The sequence below is a fragment of the Stegostoma tigrinum genome, chromosome 14, assembly GCF_030684315.1.
Source record: "Stegostoma tigrinum isolate sSteTig4 chromosome 14, sSteTig4.hap1, whole genome shotgun sequence".
Lineage (NCBI taxonomy): Eukaryota > Metazoa > Chordata > Chondrichthyes > Orectolobiformes > Stegostomatidae > Stegostoma > Stegostoma tigrinum.
In genome coordinates this window covers 8,749,814-8,770,487 of record NC_081367.1, presented here as the reverse complement: position 1 = coordinate 8,770,487, position 20,674 = coordinate 8,749,814, and the positions used below count along the sequence as shown (strand labels likewise).

The window sequence follows — 20,674 nt, the reverse complement described above, 5'->3', positions numbered from 1 at the left end:
CTATAAGATCACCCTTCAATCCCCTATGCTCCAGTGAATAAAGTCCCAGCCAATCCAGCCTTTCTTTACAACTCAAACCTTCCAAATCTCTTCTGAACCCTCCCTAGCTTAATAATATATTTTCTATAACTGAACACGCAGAACTAGACACAGTACTTGAATGCAGAAATATTGGAGTGGGATAGAGTGGTGGTTGCGTGCTTCTGTTAGGGGTATGGTTCAGCCTGAGGAAGATGGTTAATCTGCAACCTGCCAACTAGTTTAGCCATGGGCGAGAACACAATCCTGAACGAAGATCAGGGGTCTGAATTCAGTGAACTGACAAAAGAACCAGAGATGACATAAAGAAAAACATTCCTGCACAACTAGTTGTGGATCAGGAATGCACTGCCTAGGGGTGTGATGAGGGCAGATTTAATCCTGGCTTTCAGCATTTAACTGGGTGTCTACCGAGGAGCAGGGCTTTTGGAAAGGCAGTTCTGGTTAATGAAATGAGTTGCTCTTGGCGAAAGCTGGCCTTGGACATGATGGGGCAGAATGACTGCCCTCCAAAAGTAACAATCCAATGAATCTAAACCGTTGCACATATTTGTACAGCAGTGCCTCGGGAGACACAAGAGTATTGCATCAAGAGTTCACAGACAATATCAGCAAAAACTTGAGACCATTTTTTCAAACAAGAACCGATAATTAAGGAGAAAACATGTGTTTCATATTTATTTTACTGTCACATGGTGTACCAGCCTTGTCCTAATAAAGAGTCAATAAATTGTCATTTGATGCATTTATTGTTAGTGTGAATTTGTCAGTTTGAACTTTGATGCTGGGGCTATATGGGATATGACATGGTACAGTAGACATTATCATTAATGCTTTCTTTTTGATAGCTCTGACAGTATGTTTTGGCAAGGCCAGCACTTTTGCAATGGAATAAACCCTCGTCTGGAATGCTCTGTTGATTGAATTTTTTCAAATGAGATGCTTTTGGGCTGTTCTCGTTTCCTACAACAGTCTGTTGTACAGATTCCATGTTGGCTGCCTGGGAATGCTAATAGAAAAAGGCTTGCAGAGTTCACATGATACTGTGTCGAGCGCTTACTATTCACATTCATTCACAGAGTGTGGGGGCATCACTGGTTGGGCCAGCATTTATTGGTAAACCCTAATTTTGCAGAGGGCAGATAGGAGTCAACCATATTTCAGTGATTATGGAATTGCATGTAGGCCAGACCAGGTAAAGATGGCAGTTTCCCTCCCTAAAGGACATTAGTCAAACACATGCGGTTTTTTCCGACAATTGAAAATGAATCCTTGGTCGTCATTAGGCTCTCAATTCAAAATAATGTTTGTTTACTGAATGCAAATTCCACAATCTACCATAGTAAAAATATAACTTGGGTCCCCAGAGGATTGCCTGGACTAAAAGCCCAGCAATAATAGTACTAGGTCATTGCCTCCCCATTATAACTGGAGCCTCATGTGCTGTGGCACATTTTGGGAGTTCAGGTGCATGTTGCTTCCCAGTGGATAACAAGCTGTGGGAAATGTGCTCTGCAATTTCCTAATGTAAATAATGACGGACAAATGACCCATGCTAGGAAGGTGCTTTTGGAGAATCAATGCTCCTCTGTTCAAAAATGAAAAGATTACATTAGATTACCTACAGTGTGGAAACAGGCCCTTCGGCCCAACAAGCCCACACCGCCCCTTGAAGCATCCCACACATCCCTGAACAGTACGGGCAATTTAACATGGCCAATCCACCTAACCTGCACATCTTTGGACTGTGGGAGGAAACCAGAGCACCCGGAAAAGTGTGAATGAACTATTTGACTGGGAGGGTCATCACAGATCCTATCTTCACTGTCTTTATCTACCTTTACCCAGGTACCTTTTTATCAGTGGTCACTGACTCATGACTCAGAAGCCCTCTCAGATTTCTCTAGCACAAGGAGACAGATCAACGACAACACACCTTGCACTGAGCTACAACTCACCTGGGTAGCACTTATATGTTAGAGACTAACATGACATGACTGTAAACTCATTATTCCTGCCCCCGTCCCAGGATGGAAGCTGTTTAGGAGGTCAGAAAAACAACTCTAGGCCAGTTTTCACCTGCTTTCCGTATCTTGGTTACATTTTCCATTTGCAGGAACAAATCTTTTTAAACACTCACAGTGAAGCTGTGCTGACCACACTCTGACAATTCAAGGCAGAGCTCACTAGGTCTGCAAGCAAGAAAAGCTTCCATGGCTTCTAGCTGAACTCTGCGCATAAGTAATTGGTACCAATGTGCCAGTCTTGGCTCATTGGTCATCCTGTTACTTCTGAGCCAGAAGGTTTTGGGTTCAAGCCCCACTTTAAAAGATTTGTGTATATGATCGATTTTGATACCCCATGTGGTATTGGGATAGTTCTGTTACACATTTGAGGTGTTAAATGGGGGGATATAACTGATGTCCTGATATATTTTGCAGAAAAGCAAGGAGACAGTTCCTTTCTATGATTGTGGTTGCAGCAAAATGCTTATGTGAGACTTTTGTCGAGGCAAGTCATCAGCAGTTTTCAGATGGACCAATTGATTTAGTTGCTGTCTGCTGCTCACTGTGCACAGCCTTTAACATTTCTTCCTTCGAATTTCCCTATCAAAAAATGGTACATTCTGTATCAACAGTGGAATGTAGCAGCTAATACCCTAAGCCAAGCCTTTGCGTACATTTTTTTTGTGTGATTTTTCTCACATTGCTGCTGTCTTGTTTTGCTGAACAGTGAAAACAATCAAGTACTATTTTGCCCATCAGAGTCTTGAAGACCTCATTCAGAGCAACCCATAACCTTAAACTGACACCACTTTCCGTGGACAACAGTGTTCCTTTCAGCATAGCCATCCAGCTTCAGAAATAACATGTATTTCCATCTGGCTGCCGAGATTTCCGTGACTAAAAGGTCATGATGATTATGTGCCTAAAATGTGTTTATTTCACATTCACAATAAAAAAAAACACACAGGGTCATAAAATGGCCATCGTGAAGACAATATGTTACCACAGCTGCTGCTGTTCATTGAAGAGTCTGAAGAGCAAGGAACACCCAGTTTTCTTCATCAATGAGGAAGTGCGATTTGAGAGGGTGTTTTAAAAGTTTGGAGCTGAGTGGTTCAGTTGGAAAATGGACTGGGCTATGGATAAGCAGCGAGCTCCACTTTTCTCTTAATTTGTACCGAGTTAGCTGGTCAGATCACTGTGGCACTGAAGTGGCTCTCTGCCTTTATGATAGAGCTGGATGAGCTTGCTGATATACCTTCCCCCAGTCACTGTCTCCAGGCTAATGTTGGGAGATACATAGTGTTGGTGTGCATTGAAATCAGGTCTAATGCATACAGTAATGCAGCTTTGAATCCAGTAGCCTGCTGGGTCTAACTGTCAAGGCTCATGCATGAATAATTGTGTGGCCGAGAACACAGAGGGCTAATGTCATTATTTGTGGAGCTGTCAACAAACATGGGTATTCAAGATGGTGCAAAAGAATCTTGGTGCATTAATGTAGCTTGTGTTCTGTATTCCCTCTCAGATGTTCAGGTTCTTTTTGTCCAGTCATCTGTACATTTCCCATCCTTTTTGATCCCAGTCTGATCTTTCTGCAGCTCTGATTCTTTCTTTTGAACACCTTTTGTAAACATCTCTGCCTCTGCATCACTTGCTGTCTCTATGAAACTTTTCAAAAACCCCCTCTTCAACTTAAACATCGATTTTTTTCTCGGGTGGATCCATTTCACTTGGAAAATGTTGATTATTTCTGCTAAATTTGTAGTCTGATTGCAATGTCCTTCACTGGTCAGCTACCAGCTTCTTAACCACCACTTTGTAAGGCATGGAAGTGTGTTTATTTATTAAATAAGAGCATAGAAGAACTAAAAAAAGTAACTGAACAGCGTACACAGTGGATGATTGAATGCTGGAGGAGTGGGAATTTTATCTGGACAGTGTCTGGAAGTAGAGTTAGCAGCAGTTCAGCACTAACTCCTGCATTTGGTATTTGTGCACTTGTTCTGTTTTCACAACACTGGGTTTATGATGTCCCTCATGGCCACTTGTGCCTCTCTGAGGTTGTTTGCTGATTGAAACATGAGTTGGAAAATGGCAGTGTTAAGAACCAAGTAGACACTAAGCTTGGGGCGGCACGGTGGCTCAGTGGCTAGCACTGCAGCCTCACAGCACCAGGGACCCAGGTTCGATTCCAGCCTCGGGTAACTGTCTGTGCGGAGTTTGCACATTCTGCCCGTGTCTGTGTGGGTTTCCTCCGGGTGCGCTGGTTTCCTCCCACTGTCCAAAGATCTGCAGGCTAGGTGGATTGGCCGTGCTAAATTGCCCGTAGTGTTCAGGGGTGTATGGGTTATAGGGGGATGGGTCTGGGATGCTTCAAGGGGCGGTGTGGACTTGCTGGGCCAAAGGGCCTGTTTCCACACTGCAGGGAATCTAATCTAATCTTAACAACGATACTCCTGTTTTACCTTTATACCCCTTGCAATGATTTATTTGCAAAATGGAATTGAATGCTCATGTGTGCTTTTGTGTTGCAGGTGAGTAAGGTTTGTGATCAGCCCCAAGAGCGAGCAATAACTACATCACAGGAAAACATCGCACGGATCCCAGTCATGCCCAGCCTCAAGCCCCAGGCTGTGACCCCGTTTGCTAACCTGATCCAGAGAAGAAGGTAAGGACATTTTACTGCCAGTGGAGTCTTAATAGGATGAAGTACTTTCCCTTTCCTTGACATCCCTTGGTTGCCATGATGTGGAGGTGCCGGTGTTGGTGTAGAGTGACCGTAGTCAGAAATCACAGGAAACCAGGTTGTAGCACAACAGGTTTATTTGAAATCACAAATTTTCAGAGTGCAGCCCCTTCGTCGGGTTGAAGTGGTTGCATGCCCCTTGGTTGTGCATCTTTCCTGGTGAGGTAGATCTCAACCATTGCTCAACCTGTTGACAAGGCTGCAGAAGTGCATAGGTAACAATATCATTTGCCTTTCTCTTTGGAGGATGTGTCAGGTCATATCTCACAAAGACCTGCGTAAAGTAAAACTATGAGATCCACAGTTTCAGCCAAATGCCCCAGTGTGCCGCTCTGCAATGGTGCAAGGGTACTCTGTGCCACCTTTGAAAGTGCCGAAACAGGGAAAGCTGCCTTGTGGGAGATTTTGCTGGAACTTGATGTAAGACTGAAAGTGCAAAAATACTACATCAACTGGCTCCCCTCTGTCAACTCTATTAGTTACATACTAGTTAGATGACTATGTACGGTTCTGAACATGCAGTACAGGAATGATCTGTTTGCATTGGAGAGGATGTAGGTGACATTTATGAGGATGTCACTTGGACTGAGTAATTGTGAATAGAAAAAGATTGAATGGGTTCTTCTGTTTGCCTTGGGATGAGGAATATAGATTGGGGAGAGTTACTTAAAGTGATGACAGTGATAAGCATTGGCAAACATTCAAGGAACACATTGGGGAAACTGCAATATCTGTTTATTCCTGTCTGCTGCAAAGGCAAAAGCGGTAAGGGGGACCATCCATGGCTTACAAAGGAAATAAAAGACTGTATCCGATCCAAGGAAGAAGCATACAGATTGGCCAAGAAAAAATAATAAGTCTGAGGATTCAGAACAGTTTAGAATTCAGCAAAAAAGGACCAAGAGATTGATCAAGAAGGGGAAAATAGAGTATGAAAGCCAGCTTGCATGGAACATAAAGATGGATGCTAAAAGTTTCTGTAGGTATATGAAGAGAAAGAGATTGGTGAAGTCAAATGTAGATCCCTATCAGAAAATAGGGAATGTGTAATGGGGACAAAACATGGCTGAGGAACTGAATACATACTTTGGTTCTGTCTTCACAAAAAAAGGACACAAGTCAGATACCAGAATTGTTAGAAGTTGCAAGATTTAGTGAGAGGGAAGAGCTGAGGGAGATCAACATTAGTAGAGAAATAGGGCTGGGAAAATTGTTGGGATTGATGGCTGATAAATCCCCAGGGCCTGATAATCTACATCCCAGAGTATTTAAGGAAGTAACTCTAGAAATAGTGGATGCATTGGTAGTCATCTTCCAGGATCCTCCAGACTCTGGAACAGCCCCTGCAGATTGGAGGGTGAGAAATGTCACTCCGGTATTCAAAAAAGGATGTAGATGGAAAATTGGGAATTATAGACCGGTAAGCCTAACATCAGTAGCGGGGAACATTCTCAAATCCATTGTCAAGGATTTTACAGCAGAGCGTTTATAAAGCAGTGGCAGGATCAGACAGAGTCAGCATGGATTTATGAAGGGGAAATCATGCTTGAGAAATCTATTGGAATTCTATGAAGATGTAACTAGTAGAGCTGACAAGAGGGAGCCAGTTGATGTAGTATATTTGCATTTTCAGAAAGTGTTTGCTAAGTCCCACGTAAGAGATTAATGTGCAAGATTAAAATGCACAAGATTGGGGGAAAGTGCATTGAGATGGATAGGAAGATGGTTGGCGGAGAGGAAACAAAGAGTATGAATTATTGGGTCCTTTTCAAATTGGCAGGCAGTAGCTAGTGGGGTGCCACAGGGATCAGTGCTGGGACCCCAGCTGTTCACAATATGTATTAATGATTTGGATGAGGGGACAAAATGTAACATCTCTAAGTTTGCAGATGATCCCAAGTTGGGTGGGAGGATGAGCTGTGACAAGGGTGCAGAGATCCTTCAGCATGATCTCAATAGGTTGGGTGAGTAAACAAATCAATGACCAATGCAGTATACTTTGGATAAATGTGAGGTTATTCACTTCGGAAGCTAAAACAAGAAGGCAGATTACTGCCTGAGTGGCTGTAAATTGGGAGAGGGGAGTGTGCAGTGGGACCTGGGTTCCTTGTGCACCAGTCTCTGAAGGCAAGCATATAGGTACAGCAGGCGGTAAAGAAGGCAAATGGTATGTTGGCCTTCATTGTGAGAAGTTTCAAGTACAGGAGCAGGAATGTGTTGTTGCATTTATACTTTGACCTTGGTGAGGCCACACCTGGAGAATTGTGTGCAGTTTTGGTCTCCTTTTCTGAGGAAGGATGCTCTTGCTCTCGAGGGAGTGCAGCAAAGGTTTACCAGGCTGATCCTGGGGATGGTGGGCCTGACATATGAGGAGAGACTGACTAGGTTAGGATTGTTTTCACGGGATTTCAGATGAATGAGGGGAGGAGAATCTCATAGAGACTTGACAAATTCTAACAGGGCTGGACAGGGTAGATGCAGGGAGGGTGTTCCCAAGGGTGGGTGTGTTCAGAACCAGGGATCACAGTATGAGGATTCGGAGTAGACGATTTAGAACGGAGGTGAGGAGACATTTCCTCACTCAAAGAGCGGGTGAGCCTGTGGTATTCATTACCACAGGAAGTAATTGATGACAAAACATTTAATGTATTCAAGAGGCAACTAGATATAGGTCTTGAAGTGACTGGGATGAAAGGTTATGGGGAGAAAGCAGGATTAGGCTACTGAGTAGGGCGATCAACCATGATTGTGATGAATGGCAGAGCTGGCTCAAAGGGCCGAATGGCCTCCTCCTGCTCCTATCTTCTATATTTCTATGTTTCTATATCTTCTTTGAGATGCATAAAACTGTAAGCCTCCGAGATAAATAGGGGCCAACTATTTTTGTCATTTATATAAATGAATTAGTTGAGAATAAAGAATAAAGTGAGGTGGGGAGAAGGTGGTCAGAAATCTGAGGGAACAGATTTAAAGTAACTGACAGAAAGGAGATGAGACAGTTTTTCACCCGGAGGTGGGGTGGTGTAGTCAAGGTAGAAGTTTTCAACATATATAAATAGAACCTGGATGTTAGCTTAAATTGCAGCTTAAGAGAAGGCAGCTCACCACCACCTTCTCAAGGGCAACTGGCAATAGTGCCCAGCCAACAACGCCCACATCCCACAAATGACTGGAAAAAAAAAGCAGTGACTTGCAGGGTAATGGGTCTAGCTTTGTTGCTCTTCTGTGTCGTAAATCCTCTGTGGTTCCTACATCTGAAGCCACGATGAGTTGATGGTTGGCAACAAAAGATCCCAGTGTTGGCTCCTGGTTTGAGCTGTTCTTTTTTGCTGACACTGGCTGAGATTGTAACAAGAAGGATACATCTGTCTCAGTGTCTTTGGATTGGAAGGGAAAACAATTGACAGTCCTTGCCATTAATCATAATCCATCATCCATGATTTTAACCATTATCCATCACTGGACACGAAATGTTAACTCTGATCCTTTTCTTCACAGATGCTGCCAGACCTTGCTGAGCTTTCCTGGCAACTTATGTTTTTGTTCCTGATTTACGGCATCCGCAGTTCTTTAGGTTTTTATTGTTTATTTGGACGTTAGTAAAGCCTTTGACAAGGTTACGCATGGTAGACTAATTAGTAAAGTTAGATCACATGGGATTCAGGGCAAGCTTGCTAATTGAGTATGAAATTGGCTTCGTGGCAGGAGACAGAGGGTGGTGGTGGAGGGATTTTTTTTGGACTGGAGGCCCGTGATCAGTGATGTTCCACAGGGACCAGCGCTGGGTCCACTTTTTTATAATCATTTATATAAATGAATTAGTTGAGAATAAAGAAAGCTGCATGATTCTATGATACTGTGAGAATTCTGAGCTCATCTTCAACTTGTGCTGGGTGACCTTGAACGGTGAAGAGCCAGCCCATGAAAGGTAGACTGGCTTCCTGCTATGATACATTATGCTGTGATTTTATGTGTAGTTTAGAATGTTTATTAAGCTGTTCAAGCTTTGTATCCTGACATTGAGAGTCAGTACAATCAGCTTTCCTGTAAACCAAAGATCTTCCAGCTGTTTCAGTGGAATGTTAATGTGTTGTGGTGAATGAATGATATTTTCTTTTTCTATCCCATTAAAATGTGAATCCTCCACCACCATCGCCACACTCCAGCCCAGTCTGCAATAAGCATTTTCAGCAGCTTTTAACCATGGCACTAGGAAAGAAAGAGGAACTACAGAGAGACATCTTGACTTCAATGTGCAGAAGCGTTAGGCAATAAAGCTAGGTACGTAAGATGATGGAACAACAACTCAACAGTAGCATGGAAAGCTATTTAGACCACTGTCCCTGGTGTGGCCAGTGAAATTTGCACTTCACTGTAGCAATCATTGAGACTCCTTCAACTGCAGCTTCCAAACCTCTACATCCCTGGAAGTACAAGGGCAGCTGTTGCTCTGGAATGCCATCTTCAAGCTCCCCTCCAAGCCATAGCCTCCTCTGATTGTGTTTTTTTAATGGTGAATCTAACTCCATGGAGTTGCACTGTGCATCAGATTTGCCCTCCCAGAAAAAGATATGTCCAACACCTCGTTCTTTTAGCTGAGCTGCTACTGCTCATTGAGCTTCGTTCAGGGCAGTGATGCTACTTTTGCAGCACAAGAGATCTCAAGGTGATAATGAAGGTGTGATATTCCGGTCCATACATGTTCTGAAATTCCAGGCCCCAAAGTTCATCTTCAGGGTGCAAGTTTTCATTCTTACTTACCCTGGTCTGTCAGCTTTACTCTGGATATCGATGACCCAAGGCAGCTGTCACAACAGTATATACACAATTGTTCTTTATTCAAGTGAGATTTTACACGAAACACTGAAAACAAAAGGTAATACATCACCAGCTTACACATACTGTGTGAACACTTGCAAGCAATTTGGTTTGTATGGCCTGGTCCAAGGATCACACTGAAATAAGTGATTGGCCTGCTCTGTTCCAACCTTTACTCACTTATAAGACAAACCTGCCACGTGGGAGGCCCGGGTTCGATTCCCGAACTCTTGTTCCTGAACTAGTTAACTATTGCTTTAAGACACACTTTCTTATTCTCATTTCTCATGCAAGCAGCCTATGTGATCAAATATTGACAGTGTCCAACCTTTAAGAAATGTATTACATCTTCTATGGCTGGTTTATCTTTCACTCATAGTGACTACTGTTTGTTTTCTCTGGAAAGAGGCTTATCTCTCTGTTTTAATGAAAGCTTGCTCAGTCTGCTGACATGAACTATTTCCTTGCAGCTTTTGTGTTGTCGAATCAGCTGCATGACATTTTTGCAGCACAATGTGTGCGCTGTGCGATCAACCATAGACTGTTGTGCTGATAAATGGTACTGTAGGGCACTGTATCTGCTTTAATTCAGAACTTCAGTCAGACATATAGCATTACCGAGCTGTAAACACTCTCATCCCTTCAGAAAACACCTAAAAAGTGACCCAGTGATTTTCTCATGATTAAGTCAGCATCCAACCATTTCAATTGAGCAGGCTCCATATATTTTGTTCACATTTTGGCCGACCAGGAAATGTGGGGTTACTGCTTACTAGGGCTTGAACGATGCATGCATGAGATCTTTAATATGGCATGATCATATGATCCTGACAAACCTTTGTCTTGTGGCAGGGAGATCTGAGACTACCGGAGATTAGTATCTATCTCTCTCCCGCACCCCTGCCCCCCCCGTCTCTCTCTCTCTCTCTCTCTCTCACCCCCTCTCTCTCTCTCACACACACACACACACACACACACACACACACACACACACAGCCAATCAGAATCCCCTCCCTAGACCCTGCCGTACCATGCCACTCGTAATTCTGATGATGTGTTTCGTGCTGGGGTTCTGTGAGAGTACTTTGGTTCATAGCAGTGAGGGGTGTTGGACCTAGCCAGTTACAGCAATGGTGGTGGGGGGGTGGAGTGCAGGGAATGTTAGAACAGAGACAAGTTTCTGAGTCAGGGGTATTGAGGAGACAGTTGAAAACCACATGCCATCCTGACTCAGAAAGATATCACTGTTCCTTCAGTGTCGCTGTGTCAAAATCCTGGAACTCCCTCGCAGCATTGTGGGTCTATGTACAGCCTGTGGGCAGCAGCAGATCAAGAAGGCAGGTCACAATCATCCTCTGGAGGGCATTTGGGAAAGAACTGCAAATGCTGGCCCAGCCAGTGACACCTACATCCATAGATTCACCCAGCACAGAAAAGACTCTTTGGCCCATTGGTTTTGCCCAACAATCGACAATGGGCACCATTAGATTCTTAATTCCAGATATTTTATTGAATTCAAATTCCACCATCTGCCATGGTGGCATTCAAACCCAGGTCCCCAGAATCTGGGTCTCTGGATTAACAGCGATAATACCACTGGGCCATCGCCTCCCCAACTCAACCGCTGAGTGAAAATGCTTTTTTCAAAATCCCCTCTGAATCTCTTGCCTCTGACCCTAAAACTATGCCCACCTGTGATTGATCCCTCAACCTAGGGAAACAGCTGCTCTCTATTTACCCTGTCCATACCCTTCATAATCTTACACCCCTCAATCTTGTTCCCCCTCAGTCTTCACTGCTCTAAAGCAAACACGCCTATCTAGGTGTAGAGCTGGGTGAACACAGCAGGCCAAGCGGCATCAGAGGAGCAGGAAGGCTGACATTTCGGGCCTAGACCTAAATGTCAGCCATCATGCTCCTCTGATGCTGCTTGGCCTGCTGTGTTCATCTACCTTTATACCTTGTTATCTCAGATTCTCCAGCATCTGCAGTTCCTACTATTTCATGCCTATCTTGTCTGCCTTTGTCGCTCAATTTCTCCATCTCAGACAACATCCTGGAGAACCCATCTAGAGCTACCACATTCTTTCTGTGGTGAGGACACCAGGCCTGCACACACAACTCCAGCAGCCTGTGAACGAAGAAAGGAAATTACAGATTGATAGATGGCGGGGAGGGGGGGGAAGGAATTTTCAATGAGCTTGAATAGTGGGAATCAAACTTTTATTTCTTAGTCCTGTTTTTCTTTCATGTTCTGTCACTGGCTTCACAGCAGCTTAAGCCCCACTCATTTAGAGGATCAGGCAAGGTCTGTGACCCTTTGTAAAACAAGACTTTGTTGCTCAAGGACACATTGTCATCACTGAAGTGTAGTCACTGTTGGAATGCAGGTGAATGGCACAGCCAGTTGGCGCATCGAAACTCCCACAAACAACAAGGAAGCCGCTGACTCAGCAAACATGCTTTCTGTTGTCATTGACTGTGGGATAAATGGTGATCAGAAGGCCCAGAAGAAAGGCCCTCTTCTTTAAAAAAGTGTTGGGGGTGGATTGCTCACTTTCACTCGAAAGGGCAGATATCAGCAGATATACAGTACTGCACTGAGCTGTCTGCCCAGATGAGGTGGTCAAGTGCCTGGACCTCCTAGCTCAGCGATGAACATGTTCCACCACTGAGAGAGGGCCAACACCAGCTTACAGATAAATGTGTGAAACACTGCCTCCATTTTAAACCTATAGGAGCACGTTCAGACTAAATATATTAAAATGAAGAAGATACTGTCTTATGAATGCGTTATTCGCATATCCGTGCCAGCCACTACTATAGCCTGTGGTTGAGTTGTTGATCGACGCGCCTGGTGGGGAATGCTGTCGGCTGGCCGCGTGCACTTAGAAAATTGCTCCCATAAATTTCGCAAATGGTCTCCAATTTAGCCTAATGGAGTGGATAATTTTGCTTCTTTGTAATCCTGTAGCTTGATTATGTCATTTCTAAAGTGCTGAGACACAGCTAAGTAAATAAGTGATAATTTACAGCCCTCCATTCAGTCTCTGGTTTCCAAACCCCCTGATGTTAACTCCTTCAGCATCACTTTTTTTTTGTTTCCTGTCCTTACACTTTTCTCCACTTCTGGCCTCTTGAACATCCCTCAGTTGAATTGTGCTGCTGTTGGTGGCTTTGATTGCTAAATCTCTTGAGACGTGAATTTCTCTCCTTAAGACTGTCTGCCTTCCTACCTCTTTCTGCCTTTAAGACTCTTCTTAAAATCAATTTCTTAGACTAAGCACATTTGTCACCTGCCCTACTATCTCCTTATGCAGCCATTTATGTGCTATCCCAGTCGTAGATGAGCAGAAAGTTCCACCCATTAAATATTGAAAAGACTGAAGCCTTTATCTTTAGCTGCAACTCCAAACGCTGCTCCTTGGTACCTCCTTTACCAGGCAAGTGTTCGAGATTAAGCCAAACTTTTTTGCAAGCTTGATTTCGTATCTGAATCTGAGATGAACTTTGACCCTCATATTTGTGCCAATACTTAACGTAGCTTGTTGACACTCAGTGTCATACAGCATGGAAACAGACCCTTCAGACCAACCAGTCCATGCCAAACATAATCGCAACTGAACTAGTCTCATCTGCCTGCTCTTGGCCCATACCCCTCCAAACCTTTATTATTCATGCACTCATCTAAGCCCCTTTAAATGTTGTAACTGTGCCCACATCAACCACTTCCTCTGGAAGTTCATTCCAAACACGAACCACCGTCAGTGTAAAAGTTTTGTCACTCATGTCCTTTTCAAATCTCTCTACTCTCCCCTTAAAAATTAGCCCCCCTAGTCTTGAAACCACCTGTCCTAGGGAAAGCCCACCTATCATTTTCCCTTTCTATACCGCTCGTGATTCTACAAGCCTGCGTAAGGTCACCTCTTAACTGACTGCTCTCCAGTGAAACCAGACTACCCACCCTTCCTTCATAATTCAAACCTTCCATGCCTGTTAAAATCTGCTCTGAACCCTGTGTAACACGGCTACAACATGCCGCCTCTCAGCTGTTGAAAACCTCATTTGCCTCTTTCTTTTCTCCACATGTGATTATTCTGATGTGTTCCTGAGTGGTCTTCCCTGTTCAAGTCTCCAATAAATGCGAGGTCAGCCATAACTCTGCTTAACTCACGCTCAGTCCTGATTCCTTACCACGCTGGGCTCACCGACCTACATTGGCCTCTGAAGAACTTTGATTTTAAATCATGTCATTTTATGTGCTCACCTCACCCCTCTGCACTCTTTTCCAAATGTCTGTTTCTCTGCAATATACATGATTATTTAATTCAAGCTTCTTGTATATTTTACTGACTTCCCATTGGTGACCTTGTTTAGTCCTTGAGCTCTATTATTGGACCTTTCTGACTATCCATCTCTCTTTTCTCCTTTTCCTTCAAGCTGCTCCTTAACACAGCTTAAAATCTACTACCGTGACCAGGCCTTTTGGTCATCAAACCTAATGTGGCCTAGCAGTATGCTATATTTTAAAATGCTCCTGTGAAGCGCTTGATGATGTTTCTTTGAATTATGGCTGCTACGTACCTACAAGTTGTTGTTGTTATGTGGCTCAGTGTCACGTTTTGTTTCAGAGCTCTCCTGGGTAGCTCCTTGACATTTTACAAGAACACCACGGAAGGTTGCTGCTGTTGCACATATATTTCTGCAGATGGGGAGGATTTAATTCTCTGAAATGTAGTGAATCTGGAAATCTTGATTAGAGAGGGCTGTAGAGGCTGCGTCATTATGTATATTCAAGGCCCAGACAGACTTTTAATCAGTGAAGGTTTTGGTTAAGGATAAAGAGGACGAATGTGCATTTAATTGTCATCAGATCATCCCCAAAGTCATTCCTGTGTGGCTCAATCTCCTGTTTCTGTCAGTGATCTGTCCCCCCTAATGTCCACATTGCTATGTTCAATCGCGAGGATGAGGCAGTAAATGAATCTCCATGTCCTGGTTTCCACAGATTGAGGGAGAATGGCACCTTTATGCTTCTTTCTGATTTGCCTCCCGCTTATAAGCACGTGCATGATGTTTTATTTTTCTGTGCGGTTTCATTGTTTTCACTTGTTTTTCTCTCTCTCTCTTTCATCATATTCTTCCTCTTCCCCTCCCTCCCTCCCTCCTTCACTCCTGCTCTCTCTCTCTCTCTCTCTCTCTCTCTCACTCTCACTCCCCTGGTCCATTCACCTTGTCCTAAAACACTCTGCTGCCCTATCTGACTGATGTTTGCTGCCTGCGATTCTGTCCAGCTCCCTGCCTCTGAAAGAAGTAAAGACTGATAGGCCTAGGACAATGAAAAAGAACACTCGGTAAGACAACCCGCACAGCGGGCAGTTTTTGTTAAAAATAAAGCAACAACAAATGCTGTACACGCGGAGAATGATCAATGCTCTTTCAAGGGAAGTAGTTCCTTCATTTTGTATCGGTCTCAAGACAAGTACAATGTCCATTCATTCACTTTTATCCCAATAGTGTGTCACGTCTGTAAAGCTCCTCCTTCTATTTCCATTTCTTTGTTGTTGCCAATCTACTGAGAATTTGAAACTGCTTTGCCATACACCACCAACCTGTCCTCAGGCTACCCAAGCAGAAATCATGCAGCATTTTATAGACAAACAGATAAAGGTGACCCTCATCCCATCAGGATTCAGGCCTGAATGATGGACTTAGACAGTGGGGCAGACATTCCCATAGCCCCTTCTATTGTACTGCTTCTTGGGTAGAACTTTCAATCAATCCCACTCCCAGCTCTAGAGTAGCTCCATCTTGCTATTGCACTGCTTTGCTTGCTTTTGTCACTATTTCGTCAATTTCATCTTGAATGTAACTTTTGAATCTATTCCCACCACCCTTTCAGGTAGCGTATTTGTGATCGTCATAGTTCCCTGTGGACAAAAATAAAGGTTTCCTCATGTTTTCCCAGTGTCAATTACCTGAAATCCAGGACTGCTGGTTATTGGTCTTTCTAGACTGAGAAACAGTTTCTCCTTATTTACTCTATCAAAGCCATGTTGAGTTTAGAGCCTCTTTCAAAGGATCAGCTAACATGGTCTGCTCCAAGAACCCCAGCATCTGCACTCTCTTTTGTATATCACATACAGTATGTAACTTAATCTTTTTAGTGATGTTTTGTTTAAATTTCTTCTGATGCACAAAGATAATCAGACAAATGTTCATAAAATTCATTCACCATCATGTGTCTGTAACTTATACAGGGTATACAAATTCACATTCCATTCAGGCCTAGAAAGCACATTTGTACTTTTCTCTTCAGGCATTAACTCTATTCTTAATGTTCCCATAAGCAGTAATACATTTATAAACTACAGATTGGATTTATGTAGCACATTTTTCACATATTCCCAACTGTGCATGTATGAAGGTGATGGTTAGCTGCATTCATGAACTGAACCAATTACAGAAAATATTTTCAGTGCTGTCTTGAGACCATATCAAAACTTACTTGCTTTGGGAGTATTTATTATTCCTTACTTATGGTACAATATAAAAATAATTATAGAGAGAAAAGAAAATCCATATAGAGTACGAACAACATTTTGAGAGTCAACAAAATTCACATAAAACCTTCAGACTAGAACTAATTGTCAGTGGCCCTTAAATCCCCAGTCTTTTGTTGAAGACACACATGCTACCATTGAGCTAACACTGACAAAAAAAGCAAGCCTCTTCAAATCTGTATCTTACACATTTCCAATAATTTGCAATACTCTATAAAGAAACAGTCGCTTGTAGTCATTTTGATGCATTGTTGTGGGAGAATGACACTGTTCCTGTATTAATTGCATTGATGATGTACAGATGGTCCCATAGTCAAAGACCTTCAATCAACCCAGATTAAAAGCACAATAGGACAAAACATGCACAGAATGATCTCATGAGAAGATGCACCTACCTTATCTACAATAATATATACAAAGAGGACCAGAGGTTAGGGCCACAGCTGTCACACCTAATATTATTTCACACATCTAATATTATTTCACACATCTAATATTATTGCAATTGATCTACAAATCTATTGCTTCATAGGTCATGCGTAATATGATTACCTTGTAGGACAAATTCCAAGTAGCTCTGCCTATTTACAACTCAAACAAACCCAGTTAGTCATTTACCTTCATGTTGTACATCGAAAACCAACTTCCAACTCTCACAGCATCCTGCGAGCACCTTCTCCAGTGTGACACTAGACTGTTGTGTTTCAAAAGGTCGCCGCCTTCTCAAGGATGAAGAGCTGGCAATAAACTGCAGCCTGGCTGAAGCAGATCATATTCCAAAACCTAAAAAACTTTCTCGAAAAGATGTGGGAAGAAAAATCTGAACACTCTTAAGACTATCAAATACTTTGATTCAATAATCCTGAGACTCATTTCTTGTTTCTTCAAGTAGAACTTAGATCTTCAAATTCTGAGTACAGAGTTCACATTATACTTTTACATGGAATTTAAAATAGATATGATTGAAGGATGACTGCCATCCATTGATGCCTTAATGGTAGAAACCCATGCTCAGATGGAAAATTTGAAGTGATGTAATGCCATACTACTATATTTACAAGTGGAGTGGGTTGTTCACTGGCTTTGCGGTGGATACATCTTTCTCATGTATACTGGATTGTTTTATTCATATTGAACTTGAGTGCATTGGCGGATTGACTTCACTTTTGTTTCAACAGGGATTTCATGAACTACATCCGACGGTATAGGACCTTTTATGCTTCTATAGCAGAGCAGATCTGTGCAGGAGATCTCCGGCCTCATGACAGCTCAACCTGCTGGAATGGGGGAAATGTTGTGGAAAGGTAAGTGGTTGGCTTGCAAAATTGCAATAATATTAGATGTGTGAAATAATATTAGATGTGACAGCTGTGGCCCTAACCTCTGGCCCTCTTTGTATATATTATTGATATGCTGCATTGCACAAGCATTATGAACGTACCCTCTTTACTTCGTGGTTTTGCAGAAATGAATTGTGTTGTTGATCCACGTCCAAATTCAAGAAATGTGTTTGAGTGTGACTGTGACAGGAATAAGGATACATAAATGTTGGCTACATTTACAGTAGCAGGACTGGGTATGCACAATCTCTTGATGTATTCCATTGTGCTCCATTGTCTGCTGTTTGCATTTGGTTATCTATGATCCAAGGATCTCTTATTAATCTCTACTGTTGGGAGTTAGCTGCGTTGGCTACTGATCTGTAACAAGCAAAGAACTGGGAGATGCAGATGTGATATCCCAACAGCCCTGTGTTGCCAATGGGGCATTGCAAATGAACAACCAAGGAAAAAACAGCAATTTCTAATTGGTTCAGAAGATTATGAAGATAATACCAGTCACGCTTTGGCACTAGTCTCATAAGTTTGTGATTGTAGAAAATCTTTTAACTCTGGAACTCAGATTTTGTACGCAGCCCAGAACCTTCCCCATTTGCGGTGGAGGAAGTGCAAGAAAGTGCAGGATCTGCAGTTAGTCATATTTTTCTAAGCAGAGTTCCGGCACTTACAGACTTTATGTAGCACTGTTATAGCAAATGAAAGGAACACAGTCTGCTGTGGAATTTTACTTTGAGTTTATGGGAAAATGCCATATAGAAACTTAAAGGCAAATGAACTGGCACATGTTTAAAATAACGTGGGATACTAAGAGAAAATTGATGAATTTTGATAATCGGCAAGTGATATTCTCGGCACACAACTGTTCAGATATAGTCATCTCCAACAAGAACCTTAATGTTCGACGGTAATACCATTGCTTCTTCCTTCACTATCTACGTCCTGGGGCATTATTATCATCCAGAAACTGAAGGGGGCTAGCCATGTAAATACAGTGGCTATGAGAGCAGGTCAGAGGATGACAATCCTACTGCGAGTAACTCACCTTCTGACTCCCCAAAACCTGCCCACCATCTACAAGGCACAAGTCAGAAGTCTGTTGGACTTGCCTGGATGGGTGCCACTCATCAAGAAACTGCATGGAGCTTGACACTATCCAGGACAAAGCAGCCCACTTAATTGCTATCACTTCCAGAAATATTTACCCCATACAGCACCAGTACTCAGTAGCAGCATGGTGTATCATCTACAAGATGCACTGCAGAAATTCACCAACAATCCTTAGACAGCATCTTCCAACCCCATGACCACAACTATTTGGTAGGATTAGAGCAGTAGATACATGGGAACATGCTACACATGATTCTGTCGTGGAAATACAAGGCAGTTCCTTCACTGTTGATAGGTCAAAATCAAATTCCCTCCCTCATGGCATTGTGAGTGCCCCTAAACCAAATAGACAGCTGTGGCCCTCAAGGCGGCAGCACCACTTTCTCTGGAGCATTTAGGGTGGGCAATAAATGCTAGCCTAGCCAGCAATACCTGCAATCTGTGAGTGAATTCATTAAAACACAGTTCCAAGCAGGGAAGGCAGGAGAGCTGTCCTTTACATTACCTGTCATTGTTCTCGTCATTTATTAATTGAATGCAAACTTCTGTAACCAGATGTCATGTGCATTATCGCTGTGTGGAAGAGACAGGCACTGACCTTATCCTGTTAACTACTTTCCTTGCATGTTTGGTTTGAAATTCTCAATGTTTAAGTTTATCCCACAGGCAAAGTTTTATTCAATGCATTGTCCTGCCTATTAAAGAACTATGAGGGTTAGAAAACTTCTTATTGAATACGTTATGTAAAGTAGACTTATATCAAATGTACAGCACCGAAGTGAGCCATTTGGCCCAGCCCATTTCAGGATTCCTGCTCCACTTCCATCTTTCAAGATCTAACTCCTACAGCATAAACCTCTCCTCCCTTCTGTCTCATAGATTTTTCCAATTTCCCCTTAAATAGATGTATGCTGTTGATCACCACCAGTCCCTTTGGGAAGAGTTTCTACATTTATATCGCTTTCTGGTTATAAGCATTGTTTTTCTGAGTTCTCTGTTCAATTTCTTCATGGCCATCTTTTCTTGACGATTAATTTTGTTCTTCCATTCAAGTGGGGAAAAAAAACTCAGCATCTCTTGTATTGAAACCGTTCATAATTTGAAAGACCATTATTGAGTCAGTCTTCAGCATTCTCATTTTGAGGAGGAACCCAACCCATTTTAATTCCCTGATAGGTATAAGCTTGACAAGCTTATGACAATGCCTCTATATATACTTCCGTCTATAATAGTTTGAATATGTTGATTGAAACAGTACATAATACTCCAAGTGTGGTCTTCCAAAGGTTTGGAACAATTACCACAACTTGTCTTCAATTCTCTCCTTATAAAAATGAATCCTAATGTTTGGTTGATTTTGTTACAGCTTCATTAACTTACATCACTATTTTTAATGTTCGGTGTATTTATATTCCCGAACCCCTTTGCTCCTCTACCCTCATCTAGATTCTTCTTTTCCAAATATTAAGCGCTCGTCTTATGTTTATTACGAAATGTAATCACTCACATTTATCTATGTTAAAATTCATTTACCAGTAAATTTCTGAAATTTCATTAATGTTTTCTTGTAGATTATGTGAATCTAACTCAATGTGGAATATTCCACCCCTTCCATGCCAGATCTGGTGCTACCTGTGAATTTAGAAATTTGGTTTCTGATTCCAAAGTCGATATTGCTAACGTAGTTTCCAACAATTTGGAAACTCTCATCCTATCTTCTGTCATTATAAATAATCACCCTTTATTCCTGCTGTCTTGCAGTCAGTTCCCTCTTCTGCTAGTTGTACCTGTCTATGAGTTATGATAGTATTCATTAACTTATTTTGTGGTATTTTATTGAAAGGTTTTTGGGAACCTAGGTAAATTACAAGCACTGAATTATAAAAACTGAAAGAACTGCAGATGTGTAAATCAGAAGCAAAAACAGAAATTGCTGCGGAAGGGTCACCGGACCTGAAAAGTTAACTCTGTTTTCTCTTCACAGATGCTGCCAAACCCGCTGAGCCTTTCCAGCAATTTCTGTTTTTGTATCAACTGAATTATCCCAGTGGG

The 20,674-nt window shown here is 42.4% G+C and overlaps 1 protein-coding gene across 2 annotated transcripts in view; it reads left to right on the top strand.

Moving 5' to 3' along the window:
* Nucleotides 1-20,674, top strand: part of LOC125457905 (glypican-5-like) — a 502,368-nt gene that overhangs the window by 207,327 nt on the left and 274,367 nt on the right. The window contains exons 4-6 of one of the 2 annotated variants that reach the window (XM_048542683.2): nt 4,583-4,716; nt 14,907-14,966; nt 17,354-17,479. In XM_048542683.2, coding sequence (XP_048398640.2) covers nt 4,583-4,716; nt 14,907-14,966; nt 17,354-17,479 — 320 coding nt within the window. The remainder of the gene's footprint in view (nt 1-4,582; nt 4,717-14,906; nt 14,967-17,353; nt 17,480-20,674) is intronic. The other variant, XM_048542684.2, reaches the window with a different exon arrangement.